The following is a 16,132-nucleotide window of genomic DNA, read 5'->3' on the forward strand; positions in this document are numbered from 1 at the left end:
GACCTACATTATACCAACCATAAAAATCTCTGTTAGCAGTGTAGCCTTTAGCTTCCTTTAGTGGCTATGCTGTAGTGATGATTCATTATTGCTGCACAGCTCTTACTAAAATTGCTCAAGCTCCATGACCATCCAGGAAAGAATAATAGTGGCATGGTTCTGTTGATGTTTATTCTGGAACATGGAACAATTTTGGTAAAGGAAAGGTTGCCAGGTCTAGGACAGCTTTTGTCTTTTTCATATTTCAACTGTCTGAGCAAGATTATTAGTTTAGTTTCATTAGTTTACCTTTATTTATTTTTTATTTGAGCAACTAGCATTACTTTACAGTACATTCTGTAGATTGGAGAATATAAATAATGTTGTAGCGTTGCATAATAATGAGGAGATATTTATGAAGCTGAACAACATAATATATAAAGTAATGATTCACCCTGACAGTTAAACTTGTGGCAGATGAGTTCAAAGATGTGTTCTTTCCTAAGAACTTGTTCAGACATTTAATATATAATTAACTAACAACATGCTTTCGTCAATGCTGCTTGACTTCACCTCTGTGGTTCTTTCCATTCTCATCCTCATGAAAATCGGCAAAAAGAGCCGACAGCGAGCCTTAAGATGTTCACTGTCAGCAAACTGCCATCTTAGACTGCTTGAAGTGGCCTAGTGGGACTCAGAGAAACAGCACCCACTTGTGCAGATCCTTTCTAGTTGAAGCTCAAGCTCGACTCCTGTATCTTTGTTGTAGAAATGTCACATACAGAGGCTGAGAGCAACAGTCACTGAATCTGTTGAATATTGTTGCTAATGAAGGTTAAAAAAAAGTTCACTGGCAAAGCCCATAGACCCCTGCATTGTATTTATATTAGAGGCACATATTCTAATGTAAATATAGGGCATTAAAATAGACTCTATGCCATATGTCTCTGCTTAAAAGAGAAACTGGTACAGTGGATTCTGTGTTAGGGTCTTCACTAACGAGAAGATAAGCTCACTGGATGACTCTACATACATTTACATCCGAAGAATACTCAGATTAAAGAGTCTAATAGGCACAATAATGATGCATGTATATTATAGTTTAATTTAAATCATATGGAAACAAATCCATTCTAAACAACACAGACCAGAAGTTGAAAACTAAAACAAATAAAATAAATCCAACCCAATGCAAGTGCACCTACATCAAACTTAACAATTAGTTTTAGATGAATGAATGTGAAAGTACAGTTACTGCAGTAAATGCCCAGGGGGACGTAAGCTGCCAATTACTATGCTATAGCTCTCCATTTAATAGTCTGACTAAGAGAGCACAACTAATATACAGATCACACAACTGAGTACCATTTGGTTCACGGTGAAAGAGTAACGTTAAAAGTAAACTTCTGGCTCGACACCATTTGTATATATTTAGATGGAACAATACATATGAAGGACAGAGTTGTAACTGAACTGTCTGTAGTAGATGGCAGTGCGTCCTGTAGAAAGTGCAAAGAGGCAATACTCAGCAGGGGGTCAAATGTGTCAGTGATCAGTGCCATTATGGAGGAGGTGCTGTGTCTGCTGTGCTGGCACCATCACTACCCTCCACCGGGATACACTGATTGGGATGGCACAAGGACGCACTTAACTGTAGGGCTGAGAATCACATGGTCCCTCATGATTTAACATGATATGTAGCTCACAATGCAAGAATATTACAAGTTTGCGATATAAGCGATCAACGATATATGGCATGAAGATAATTCTACAATATATCACATGTTTTTTCTTTGTTAAAGTCCTTCCTGCACAAGATAAATATGAAATACACCCATTTTAATCATCAAAATGGTGAATATGTCAAGGGTATTGCATAACAAGTTTTCTTTTTCTAAACAGGCAGCAAAATTGTAGTGACAAAAAATGATGCAGAAGCCCACGATATACAACATACAGTATCTGCACATTTAATATTGCATGATTTGATTTAGACTTAAAGTTTAGTAACAAATTTAATAACAACAGGATATAATGTAGTGTTCAGTGCAGTGTTGTTAGTGTGTTATTTTTATTTCCTCAAAAAGCTATTGTTTGAAATGCATCGATACTGGTTTAAAAGTAGCGAGTCGTGACCCTGATCTCTACAGCACACCAAGTACATTACAGTACTGCTGCAGGCTGCTGCCATACTTATCTCATCTATGTAACCTCTGGATATAAGTGCTTATTACCCTCCCACACATAGCCTTGACGTTGCATAAAGACAATACAAAGCAGCATCACTCTGGGTGGTGAAAGGGGTAGATGTTGACAGAGCCAAACTTTGGGCTGGGTACCGTTTAAAACTATCAGTGTGGTACCAAAAACACCTGATGTACTCATACAGGTACAGAAAAAATGTGCCAAAATCTGGTACAGGAAAAAAAAAGACATTTTGATAACCATTGATAACCATTGATAACCAGACATAAATAAGTTTTTATGCCTGGTGGATGCTGAGAGAGCACTATTGAAAGATACTGGGCAGTGTTATTGCAAATGAATGACGAAAACTCAGTATGTATTTAAGAAGTCCTAACCAGAACAGAAAGCTCACATAGAAAACACAGACATAAAATTTCCAATCAAAACCTACACTCCAGTATGTAAGTCACATGTGCTTTGGGGTCTACAGGGGTGAAGGAATACAAAAACTGCAAAATCCTTTAGTCTCTAGTTTAAACAAAACATTTGAAAATCATCACATGTTTAGCTACACACCTTCCCCTGTTTAACCTATTTTCTCTAACAAACCCTTTTCGTGCCAAGCAGTCTGGTCTGTGTGGAAGCAGAGTTTTGAGGAGCGAAGGCAGTGTGACAGGAATAAGAACAAGGTGTAGTTGTCCTCATAGGCCTCTGCAAATCTCTCCAGCTAATTGTCTGCCTCTCTGTGTGTGTCGGCATTTTCAGAGCTGAACCATTGTTCCTGTCACTAGCTGCTCGCGTTTGGCCCACTCGAGAAGGCTGCCTCTGTGCCAAGGGACTGAATGAAATTGATTGGATTGTAAGGGATATAATATAGGCTTTGCATTATAATAATTAAAAGGCAGAATGTCATGGCAAATGCACTCAAAAATATTAAATAAAATGTAAAGTTTTATTTTGTATATTGCAGTATCTTAGGATATGAATTTCAGGACCTTGGACAGAGACGACTGCTTCGTGATACTTACGAAAATAACTGGGCGCACAAAAAAACAATGCATAAAAGTCACAGATTCTGCTCTGTGAGCATAAGAAAATACTGATACTGAAATGTAATCCTGTTTAAGCTTTCATTTTTGTGTGATTTCCTCTAATGCTTTTTCTGTGTTTCTCTGAAGTGTAAGTGAAATGATGAGATGTGTTCTGACTCATGTGTTGGGAGACTAGCCCTTCACTTGGCACTTTGCAGAGATATTTGATTCAGAGGATGTGACATGATAAAGCTTGACACCAGCTCAGAGACAAGGAAAACAATAAGCACTAAACTCCCAAACCCACACGTTCTGGAGAATCAAAGTGGTCTGAGAAGAGGGGCTTCAGGAGTTTTCTTTCCTGAGCACGATAGAAATTATCTTTCAAATTTCTCTCAACATATTGAGTTAAATTACTCTCTGTTCAACATAAGTGGACAAACTTCTAATGTAAATGTCTGCAGGACTGACAATGGTGTTTGTCAGAACTACGCATGGAGAATATTCTCAAACTTTTATACTTATTTCCACCTCAGACAAGAGAATATTTGTCTTAAATAGTAACTTAAAAAGGGACTGCTATGCAGAACTGAAACTAAACCAAGACTTTAAACAGTTGAAATAAATGTAACAGTAAAACTCACTAATACAAAAGGAAAACTGCCACATTCAACCAGACCAGAGGTGAAGCTTCAGAGGCCTTTCATTTTTTGTTACTAAAAAAAGCAGTCGGTATGTTATGGCAATGTTTACACAGCTTGTGCAATGTACTCCAGTTTATTTCATGCTCCTATTTCTATAAATAAACCTTTAAATGTTGAAATCCTGCCACACCCCAGTACTTCCTCGGGCCTCGCTGAAGAAACACTTAGTTTCTATGTTTCTGTACTTCATCCCTTTCAATTAAATGTCTCCAGTGCCTCAGAATAAGTGTCCCTCTCCCTGTGCCACAGAGGAGGGAGGTGCCTTAAATGGCAGCAGCCTGATTAGCTGTATGCAGCACAACCAGCCCAGCCTCTGGCGTAATGAGCATCTCTATGCTCCACATTATGTTGGGTGACTGACAGATTAATAGCATTTAAAATCCATGGCCTTATTTCAAAGAATCTGAACAGTTTATGTATTCAGCAATGACTTCCTCATACAAACATACAGAGCCTGAAGGGTTGTGTCAGTAATAGTCACTGAAGGCTAAACATCCATCATCACTCCGCTGCCTCAGTATTGAACAAATGTCAAGACAACAAATGCCTCAGAATAAACTGCCCAGCAGACAATGTTGTTGAGCTTATTCAACAAAACACAGAATAATTGAGAGCAAATTAGGTTTCCATGACTAGTAGCCATAGTTATTAGACTTTGTACACACTGGTGGAGCTATTGATCCTTTGGGTGTAATTGACTTTGATGCATCCTAAATGTCTTTAGTGAGTCCGTTGGTGGAGGGAAGGAAGCTGCACTATGGGGCTGATCAGTCTACCTATGTTGTTTGAATTAGCCAAGACTATAAATACTGTGAACATTTGATTACCTCATGTTTGTTGTATCTGGTCCTATCAAATAAACAGTAAGTAGCCTTCATAAGACTGCAAACACACATACACACACAAAACACCAACCAAGAAAACACAAAATTGATGATGAATTAACAATGAAACCAAATATAGAGCAAATAGTATCAATGAACCTTTGTATGTAGTTCATCTTATAAAAGGCAACAGCATCATGTAAAGAGCCAAATCAGCAGTAGTGGCTCAGTTAGCAGAGTGTGAAAAGTAAAATGTCTTTCCCGATCTATAAATAAACATTTGCTAATGAGGAACAAAGCAGGGCTTGAATCTAGCTGTAAGCACTTTTTCCCTACAGAGATGAGTCCAGGTACAAAAGGGCTGTAGATGAACTCAGACTAATGAATGAGTTCAATGTGCTGACAGAGGCTTTTGCAAAACAGACTTCAAGGCAAAATGTGTAATGTTTAGGTTCTGTTATTCTTCTGTGTTTATCATATTGTCATATTGTATAGGAAAACATACTATGCTTTCATAGATTTCCAGTAAAGTTCACTATACCACCATCCCTACAGATTGCTGGCTACAGTTCACAGTAGCAACTAGCAAGCAGTAGATTTTTCAATATTTCATTTGTGCCGAATGTGTGACACTGCTGAATCCTATCTGTAACATCGTTTAAGAAACTATATATGAGAAAAAAGTAAGAACAGAGCAGTGGGCATGTATGGGCTGCCAGTGAAAACAGGAATTTCTTGGAGCAATGGTGTCTCAAAAGCAGAAGAATGAAGATTAACATCCATGAATCACTTGAAATACAACTTTGAGTGGGTAAATGAGAAGGCAAAATGTGGTTAAAAGCTCTTAAAATGTGATTTTGCATAATATGTTTCCTTTAACACAGGTAAAAAGCAACTTGGAACAGCTTTATTCTGATATTTTAATGATTCATCTGACAGTGTCTTTCCGTTACAGCTCGTGGGGGCTGAAGCCTGTCTCTGCTGCTGAGTGTGAGGTTGATTGAGGAAACTAACAGTGGCAGACATCTATTCACACTCACATTTATTCTTGTGGGCAGTTGAGAGTCCACAAAAAACAGAAATGGTTTACATGGTGGCACTCAGCAAATCATAAAGCCAATTCTTTTGGTAATGTCCTCTGTTAGCCTTATAGTTTAGACCCCTACAAACATTTTATATTATGCAGTTCATAGTTAAATATCAAATGTCAGTGCTTCAAGACGGTGCACTGTGAACTGAATCTTAATATTAAACATGTATTTCAAATAATAATAATTTCTCAGTCTTATTGGAGACATACTGTAGAAAAGCATAAAAATATTACATTGTCACTTTTAATACTGTGTGGTTCTCTTACAATGCCATTGCTATCTTGCCCTTTCTCAGCACAGTGTGAACTGGACAGCTCAGTGGGCAGGTGGGGGTCATCTGGTGCATTATTTTTCTTCTAACCTGTCTCTCTCTATCATCTCCTGCTGTGTCCCTTCTGCCTCTTCTATGTTGCTTTCTGTGGATGGGACCCTGAAACCCTGAGGCACTGCACAAGCTGCACTGAGGTGAGGTCAGTCAGGAGGCAAGGGCATGGCGACCCTTCCCAACGAATACAAGGCCTTATGGGATTTGTAGTCCGGCCTACACATTCATCTCAAAATATTACAATACATTCCATATTCCATTACAACATTTGTTCAATTCTTGGATTGGTCATAATGACGATGAGGAAGATATTTTTTGTCATTTAAGTGTTTTATTGTTTTTGATTTTTATGAACAAAATAAAACTAAAATTATGACAAGCAACCACATTTATTTGCAATGGCAAGGTCCTATTAAAATACAGAAAATTCAGCAACTGTTACTCCTCATAAATGACAAAAGTTTGTTTTGTCCTTGGTGCACTTTAGAAATTAACCTCTCAAATGCGGCAGTCTCCATGATGAGTTTAAGTGACAATAAAGCCAGCCACTGCAAACCCGTATATTTCTATTGCGAATCCAAGGGGCATGAGAGATTTATTTCTCAGAAGGCACATCTGTGGTGACGTTGGGATAGGTAGGGCAATCCACTTTTTCATTTTTATTTTTTTTATAACATCAGTCCAAAATGAAGACACCACATGACATTAACAGAAAACAAGATATCCAGCAGCTATTCTGTAATCAGCCCATAATGAATATCTTTGATCAAATAAACCAATGAATAATTTTATAATGAATAAATTTACTTCTAGCATCTCTTGTAGCCCAAATCAGGTGACAAAAAAATTGCAACTCTTTGTATAAACCATTTTCACCACAAAAAGGGAGATTTGAGGAGCTGTTTTGTTCCTGTATGTTATAATATGTTATGTGCTCTGGTCCACGCCCGCTGAGAATGTTGTACGATTGGATGAAAAAGACAATGATATTAAACATATTTCTAAACTGAACTGGTTAAAGGGATGAAACAACAATAAATAGTACTCAAAAAGTGTACTCATAGTTTCTTGAATGTTGAAATCTACGTATTTTACTTAACAATTACCACAGATTAGCGCTCCACTATGTATCACAATCAAAGTGAAATTGTAATTTGAGTTGATACACCATAATATCCTGTCTCTACATGAAAAAACTGTCTCTACATACAAAAACTTAAGAACTCTACAAACATGTTCTAAAATGCATGGTGTTCTCTCTTATTATTATCAGTTCATATTTCAGTCTTCCTGGAGTTGTTTACAATCAGAATCCTATTTTTATGGCAAATCTGATCATTTTTTCCCCCAAAATCATGCAGACCTACTACAGATACAATACAAATTTATTTTTCGTATTTGTCTTCTTCTACGTACGACGTAAATGTTGTACTCAAGTCCTTCAAAGTTAATTGTGCATGAAATGAGATTTAAACCAATTGAGCTCATGCTAATTATAAATCTAAACGTCCTTTTCACACATGACTCTAGGCTGCTTTTATGTAGTCATTTGTGGTATGTTTCTACAGGGACCCAACCTGGAACAAACTGGGTTAACAGCATGCTAGCCCCATTAACCTTCCCCAAGGCGTTGGCCACAAGAGAACAGCCAAATAAAACCGTATGGCTCCATAAATGTCCTATTAAAAGTTTCAGATACAATGGCACATAGTTGGACTCAGTAATGGCATTCGTCCAGGTATTTTGAGTGTCTAGAGCTGCGGCAGTGCTCGGCCAAACACCGACTTGACGACAGCGACTGGGGAGCAGTGATGTAATAATCCTGTTGCCATGGTGAGCTCCCCAGCTATCTCCCAAAAATCCAAGGGCGGTAGAAAGTCACTGGGCTATGACAACACAGAGCCTCCAATGCACCACACAGAAGACAGTTCTTAAGATATTACTATTAGCTTTCTGTGTGGGAAGTCATTAATCATTCCTGGTACTTATTAAATGTCTAGAGTATAAAAGATAAATAGTCTAGATTTTAAAAATGCCACTACAAGCTTCACAGAGACGTAGAAAATGCACTGCTTTCCGGAGTCAATAACGCAGGCACAGAATCTATTTATTATTTTGATGAGATTGTTTAATATTCAGATGGGGCTTTGCGAGAAACTGCCGAATACAAAAATTGAAAATTAGGTAGCACAGTGTGATTTGGAACAAAGAGAGTCTCATCAGCAAACACAGATAAAGTGTAAATAAAAAGATGCTCTACAAGTGACATTTAGAGGCATTTTACCCACAGGAATATGATCAACTTTAAGATTAAAATGTTTAAGAGATGCTGAAATTAATGGAGAAAAAGTTACAAATTCAATGTAAAGACTGAAATCAACATGTCTATTTCTACACCTCATCGACTTACAAGAGTAAAGTTACCTTCCAATTAAGGCTTGTTAATTCATTCTAAGGAAAGAACGCCTGTGGCAAATAATCTATTAACATGCCTCCCTCCCACACCAGTTAGTCGCTGTTCTGTATCATGAAGGTCATTTGGCATAAAAACATTTGACGAATCACCACTGCACAAAGAGGCGGTTATTTCCAAGTAACAGCCATATAAGGAAAAAAACGCTACATGCAAAAAAAAAAAATGCTAAAAGAATAACTGTCCTTAAAAGATGTCATTGACCAACACAATAAAACTGCAGCATTGCTCAAAATATTAGGTGGTTGTGCGAATAATTGTGTTCATCATCTTGTTTCAGCCAATTCTGTGGCAGTAAAATGGTATGTGGTTTGGAGAGGAATTCAGACTTTGGAGGAAACATGTATGTGTTACATAGCACTGATTAAAAGTGTGCTTATGAACCTTTATATTGTACGCCATATATGTTTAAAACATTTAAATCATGATCAATCAAAACTAGACTCGTCACAAAACTAAAATTTCAAAATCGATTGTGATACTAAGGAATTCACACAATACTTGATACCAATTACAATATCACAATGAAGATTTAAAAATGAGTAATGTAATGTAAGTTTTATATACATAATAATAGTATTTTCTTTATCTTAGCATGACGTCTTATATTTGTTCTGATAAAGCTCAAAATCATACTAAACTGTTCAGGAAAGCAAGACTTTTGTCCTGTTTTTTGCAGTATTGATACTTGTGTCAATATTAGTTTTAGTGTCGATTAGAATCAGAAAAAGAAGTTTTATTGCCATAAGAATGTAAAGATCCATCTTTTTCAGTTCCAATATCAATACTTTGAATTTAAGTATCGGCTGATACCTGATATTAACCAATATTAACCATTTATTTTCTTAAAACACAGTTACCTTATTACACAAGAGATCCAGTTGTGTGATGTAAATGTCATACTTATAAATGAATGTATGAATAGAATTTCAAACATTATGAGACTTTCTAGGCCAAAATCAGCCAGTAAATAATCTTATTACATCCAATAAAAGGCCCAAACTCGATATCCTGGAACCGATACCCGATTCAGCAAATTTTTCAGTATCGGCGCCAATATTCGATACAAATATCAGTATCGGTGCAGCCCTGATTGTCATTGTCAGTGAACAAAATTCACATATTAAGAATTTGCTTCACTGTTATGGTGCAACATTAACCAAAGAATAATAACTTAAACTATGATAAAATAAAAATAAGGACATGCAGTATCTGATTTGACAAATGTTCTGGATACATTTTTTGTTACATCCTCCCAAAACTACTACCCTTATATTCAGCTGTGTTGTGTGACCACATACCAACCATAGGGGAACTGTTTTTCTTTGTGATTCATTCTCAAGCTGTCCACTACTCTGAGAGCCAAGAACAAGACACACAGAGCTCCCTCGCGACAGACAGACCTGCTGCCTCTCTCTCTCCTTCCCCCTTTCTGTAAAGCACACACAAAAGCCAGCAGCAGCAAGTCATCATTGGATTACAAAGTAGTCCTTAGCACCAATCTCACCTCGTATAGAGAGGACGCAGAACCAGGGAATTGTGTGATGGCCGATTCTGTGTCCGTTTTGGACTTATATATCAGCCAATGTGTTCGCTTAAAAGAAAACGAGAAAGTTGTTCACAGCGTGTCCAACTGTCCATGAAGTACAGTTGGAGTGGCTTTTAAAGAGCGGGAAGATCTGCTTAGTATTCCACACACATAGCAGAGGCTCCGCTATAGCATGTGTTTAAAAATAGAAACAGGACACTTGCTGAGCTAAAAGAAAGGATGGTTTAGAGCAGTCTGTGTGATGAAAGGGAGGGGTGCCTGTGTCTGTTATATTAGAAGAGGCAATACTTCAAGATGCACTATGTAACTTTTCTGGTGGAGGGTCTGCTACCTCTTGTCTACATGGAAATGTCATTGCTTAACCACGAATTCTCTACAGTATGGCATTAAACATATCTATCTTACACTCATTCTATTGCAGGTGTTTTTATTGCTGAAAAATACCTTGAATAACATACATTTGTACTGTGAGTTGTGCTTCCTCTACACAGATCTGATCTGTAACATGGCCTGGTGCAGATAGAGTTTAATGCCATACTGTAAAACATTCCAGGTAAAATAACACTAACTCCATGGAGCCAAGCAGATGGCAGGCTCTCCACCAGAAAAGTTACATAGTGCACCTTTAAAGAACTTATTTGAGATTATATGAAAAACATACCTGCTGCAATAATGAAAAATGTTAATATATCTGTTTTGCAAGCAGGCCTAATGACTGTATTTTAAATATTCATTTGATGCCTGAAGGGTTAACCAACATCTGAAATTAGCTAATTTTATAGTAACTGCTAACTTTTAATTCATTTTAGCACAGAAACTGACAATTTGCTACATTTGCTTGTCAACATCACAAATCACTGTAATTCTTTGAGTATTTCACAAAGTTGGTGTTTCAATATGCAGCTCTACCTTTAATAGGAAAGCAAAATTGTGTGGCAGATAAATCATTCAATTACTTTGAAAATTAGTTTTTTTTATGCTGTTTGAATAGATAAGCAAGATTAATATGAGTCACTCATGGCCCTCACCACTCAACAGGATGGAAGCAAGAATGAGCTTAATTCATGACACATCTTTACACAAATTTGTATCTCACCTAAAAATGTTGTTCAGGAAGAAAAAAACTCAGTACTGGGTATGACCAAGCGTATGGAAAATTCTGCTGTTGTATGTCATTCCTATCCCATAAAGGACATATATTTCTATGTCAAATTAATACCAATAATGTTTGATAGAACATTTGTGATCACTGGTATATAGAGCAGGTAGGTATCCTAACAGATTGATGCATGTTTCTCTCAACAGCGACCAGTCAAAGCCTCCCCCTCCACTGTTTTCTGTTTTACCTTGTGAAAAATGAACAACAATGGTGTCTTAAATGCTTCCACTGTGTGTGTTTGGAGATGTTCAGTTACAGCAGAGCTGACAGTGGTGCCAACGTCATCATCCAGCACATGCCCATGTGGTTTAGTGGGCTTATTCTTAGTTAACAATATAATACAATAGGAATTATTAAAGCTGAGCTCATACTTGGAGCTTCCCAGACGGAGCTCTCATAAATACAATAAAAACTACAAGCCATTGTCTTTGGCAAAGGTTCAGTCTGTCTTGAGTTTTAAACTCAGAATTAACTATTCTTTTTGTCAAACAGGAGAGTTTGAACATAAAACAGAGAAAAGAAAAGAGGAAAATTTGAAATCACACCATTGCATGAGACAAAACCACACCATAGACTGGAACAATACAAGGGTCATCCGTGCTGAAAGCAACAAATACCACTGCAGAGTCAGAGAAGCCATCGAGAACCGCAAACAAGGTCGAAGGGCATAAATCGTGACGAGGAAGCATACACCTTATCACACACGGGATGCAGTCCTGAGAAGGCCTCTTAGATGGTTTGCCAGGGGACACAATTAAAGCAGGTAAACCTCCTGTCTGACAAAAAGAATCACTAATTCTATAGCCATTGTGTCCTTTTACTGTTTTCTCAAAGGAAGAAACACACTTATCTTTCCTGCTTACTGCAGATATTAAGCATAGCAGCAGTTACACTATTTTTGGAGCGGTAGTGGCATTACAAAACCCTGTCGTCAGTTGTGATTGCTCCAGTGAAAACCTAGAGGACGATAATCCCTTATGGAGCATTTCCAAATGGACTTTCACACTAGAATGCAAGTGGAAGAGCCATGAGGCTATATCATCCAGCGCACGGTTTCAGTCTTATTGGCCATGACTACCACACATGAAGGCTGCAGACCTCAAGAGACAGGAAACACACCACAGACCACAACAATACCTCAACGCACCAAACAAAGATGTGGCATATGGTCGTGGCAACTCTAAATTAAAGCAACACGACCATGGATATTCTATATATGCAACACAGCTCTCCCAAAGTCCCACAGCAACAAAATACAGCCAACTTTATGACAGAGCTGATCGCTAAAGCAATTACTCTGCTACTTTCAGTAGTGCAGCATGTCTAGACATGTAGCACACCATAGCATAAGATGTGGTAAATGAAATTATGCAGATTTAACATGGTCTGTCACAGCCTTACTCTTTGTTTTATTTAGAACACGTTATGTGTCATGTTGTTGCCACTTCCAATAACATAACACCCCCCCTTCTGAGTACAAACACAGGCATACAAACACTGCAAGTAAATGGATAATGTTGTCTCTAATGTGCAAAATCAGCAGATATGAAGAAGTCGTATTCATTCATGTAATGTATGTTTTTTTTCTCTTCTTTACAAAGCTCTTATTATACACACACAATTCTAAGCATGTGCTCATAAATCCCACGCACATGCCCATGTGCTCATTTTCAATTGCATTACTAATTAACTAACTTGCAACTTGATAAATCTATATCAATCAAAACATGATATTACTATAAGTTACAAAGGACAAAGACAACTCTAAAAGACTGTGCTTTCTTCTGCTGTGCACATCATTAAAGATACAGTGGGGACAAGAGGACTACAGCGAGAAGATTCAACACTCAAAAATCCATTGCAGTTTCCTTCTTGCAGCTGACGCTTCAATGTTTCTAGGTCAGACACGAGAGTGATGTGGTATCACCATTTACAGTGCAACTGAAGCTACATCCAACAGGGGCAATTTGTAGCTACCGGGGCTGTGCATGGTTTGAATCCCACAGTACTCTAATCAGCTTAATCCTTTCTAAACATGAAAATGACCTAATTATTTGTAGGCAATTGTTGTTATTATAAAGCAAAATGATACAAATAATGTTGCATCTTGGGATTCTAACCTAATTACAGCTTTATGCCACTGCTACTATGCCAAAGTAGGTTGTTTGGTGCTTCTTGACTCATACGCCTCATGCTGCAGTATCATTTGGTGGGACTATTATGAATTTGTATATCTGCACTATTTTATTCAACTTTTGCAACAAAATTATGTAGATCAGATGGAGATGGAGTACCTGAGGGGAAACCTATGCAGATAAGAGCATACAAAGTCTACACACAAACGCCCCATCCAGTCTGGGAATCAAAGCCAGAACCTTTGTTGCTGGGAGGTGAAATGCCATAAAATTTGAATAAAACTATAGTTGCCTTGGATTAATGAAGATGATTCTTTTTCGATTTGATTATTTATTTTAATAATTTGAAATGTTATTCATATTAATTGCAATAGATGTATGTATTTTGTTGTCAGTGATAGCAAGCTATTGAATAAATTGATTAGTCGCTTGTAAAAGAAAAATACACAATCCATTGATTACTCAGGCATTTTCCACACACTCTTGATGTTCAGCTTTTCTTCCCCTTTATGGTGCTGCCCAAAGAGTGGAGTCAGCATGTCCAGAGACCTGGGTCATAACTCATGACAGGCTTAAGGGGCCTATGACTCAAATAAATCTAATATCCACAACAATCCCAGTCCTCAAAAACATGTCGTAAACCTGCTTGGACTCAAATCATGCTATGAGCCACAAATCTATATCTGCATTTCAATAAAACAGAGCTGTAGTCCTCGCAAACAGGATAGCCCCATGTAACAAGTGTTGCTAGTGAATGGACTGTGTGTGTTTACTTTGATCTGTCTCATGGGACTTATTCACTTGAACTGTTTCAAACTGAAGGAATTACTTTGGTGATGATGCTTTTGTTCTGTCATCTCAAAACGTCATCAAAGACACTCAGCGTGAGCAACAAACAGGTGGACAGTACATTCCTACATTGTGTTAAATTCTAAAATTATTGAAAATACAAATTCATTTGTATACTTAAACAGAGACAATGAGTTTACTGACTCTGGCCCTGACTTGTCTCAATTCATGTCAATAACACTATTGATTTTGAAGGTGCTGAAGATGGACAAATGTCTCTAACAAGTCTGCAGTGGACTAAGTGAGTCAGTGAGTCTCATTGGAATATAAATCAGCACTGTCACTGCAACAGAGGCTAATGAATAAACCCAAGTGAAGAACAAAAGACAAGGACAGGTCAACAAGCACCTTTACAACAGAAAGCACAGTGTCTTCTTCTCACATTAACAAACAAAACCTGGTGCGAACTGTTTGTCATGTATCTTACCAATGCAATTTAAAGAAATACATAAGCCTATAAATTTGCTGTGTTATTGTAAGCTAATTAATTACAATGTGGTTAAAGGGCCAACATGTTGTGTGATAATGTGTATATCATCCTTGTTCAATGATAGTCCATAGAAAGTATCTTATGACCTCATAGAAAATTATTCAGTGATTGGGTGGATGCAACCTGCCACTATAATTTTAAAATCAGAGCATATTTTGTTTCATAATTCTTCCAGCTCAATGGATTTCTATGGTAAAGCAGAGAGGAGATAGCACCTGCACCTTGGCAGGCTACTCGTCCTGATTTTGCTACGCAACACAACCTCATGCAGTCATGGGATCTCGTTTTTCTGCATGACGAAAACGCTGTCTAGAGGATGACAGAGGACAAAATTGGACCATCTCCTATGAACAGACACATCTCCAAAATACAACACAACTGGTTGGAATGATAAATAAGTCACCTGATAAAGGAGACGTCCAGTTTCATACAGACCTGGTCATCTGACATTCAGGGCACAGAGCTCCCACTGACCTGTATCGTGCAGGTGTACTCCGAGTCGTCCAGCAGCCTCACAGTGCAGTTATATTCACGGTCCAGGCTCCTGATGCTACTGCTCATGAGGCGGCTCAGCATCTTCTCGCTCATATGCACAAGAGATGACACCAAACGAGCAGTTGTCTTGTTTTTCTCCCCCCTCGCACCTTAGCGATGTCCCTCGTCTATGATCCAACACCTGGCCAGGGGCAGCGGTGGCGATACTGGACTATTGCGGTGATTCGTCTCCATTTGATGCACCCGCTCGTAATAGATAGCACACGGTTTCAGTTTAAATGGAGGAGAGGAGCTTACTGTCGCTGGTCCGTGGTGGTCCAGTTGAAGAGTCTGCCCCTCACCACACCTTCCCGCTCCACTCTGCCCGTGCCAATGCCGCTCTGGATGCTGGGCAGGCAGATAGCTGAATGGCCAAGGTGCTGCATTCAATGGCAGTAGGATATTATAGAAGAAGAACCTGTTATAGTCCACTTTTCAGATATTGTTGGATATAAATTCAACGTCACACTTACTTACACTAGTTTGCTGCTACCATTATCGCAGAAACAAATTAACTTAATTTTCATTCATGGTATAATTTGGTCTGATCTAGATCTAATTGTATTGTAGAAGACCTATACTGTATATTTTCCGATAAACATGAAAGCATCGCCAAATTGCCCCAGTCTAAGAAAGCGCGCATCCAGCCACTTGGCGTTAAGTGACATGTTAACAAGTGAAAAAAGGTGGTGAGTAGCAGCATATTTTTGCATATTTAGTGTACTGACGAAGAATAACAGTGTTTATCTTCATAATACAGTGTCTAAATTTGGACTGACGTAAAATTTGGACATACATTTCA

At 38.0% G+C, this 16,132-nt stretch overlaps 2 protein-coding genes across 2 annotated transcripts in view; both read right to left on the bottom strand.

The window, feature by feature from the left end:
• LOC117392878 (isocitrate dehydrogenase [NADP], mitochondrial) overlaps positions 1 to 789 on the bottom strand; it is a 65,612-nt gene extending 64,823 nt beyond the window's left edge. Inside the window, exon 1 of the mRNA XM_055229076.1 lies at positions 786 to 789. The gene's annotated coding sequence lies outside the window, so the exon portion shown is untranslated. The remainder of the gene's footprint in view (positions 1 to 785) is intronic.
• The window catches only part of LOC117393747 (FERM domain-containing protein 5-like), a 33,058-nt gene extending 17,393 nt beyond the window's left edge, over positions 1 to 15,665 (bottom strand). Inside the window, exon 1 of the mRNA XM_033991747.2 lies at positions 15,271 to 15,665. Within this exon, the coding sequence (XP_033847638.1) occupies positions 15,271 to 15,384 (114 nt within the window). The 5' untranslated portion in view covers positions 15,385 to 15,665. The remainder of the gene's footprint in view (positions 1 to 15,270) is intronic.
• Between the last annotated feature and the right edge of the window lie 467 nt (positions 15,666 to 16,132).

This window comes from Periophthalmus magnuspinnatus, chromosome 3 (genome assembly GCF_009829125.3).
Source record: "Periophthalmus magnuspinnatus isolate fPerMag1 chromosome 3, fPerMag1.2.pri, whole genome shotgun sequence".
Taxonomy (NCBI): domain Eukaryota; kingdom Metazoa; phylum Chordata; class Actinopteri; order Gobiiformes; family Gobiidae; genus Periophthalmus; species Periophthalmus magnuspinnatus.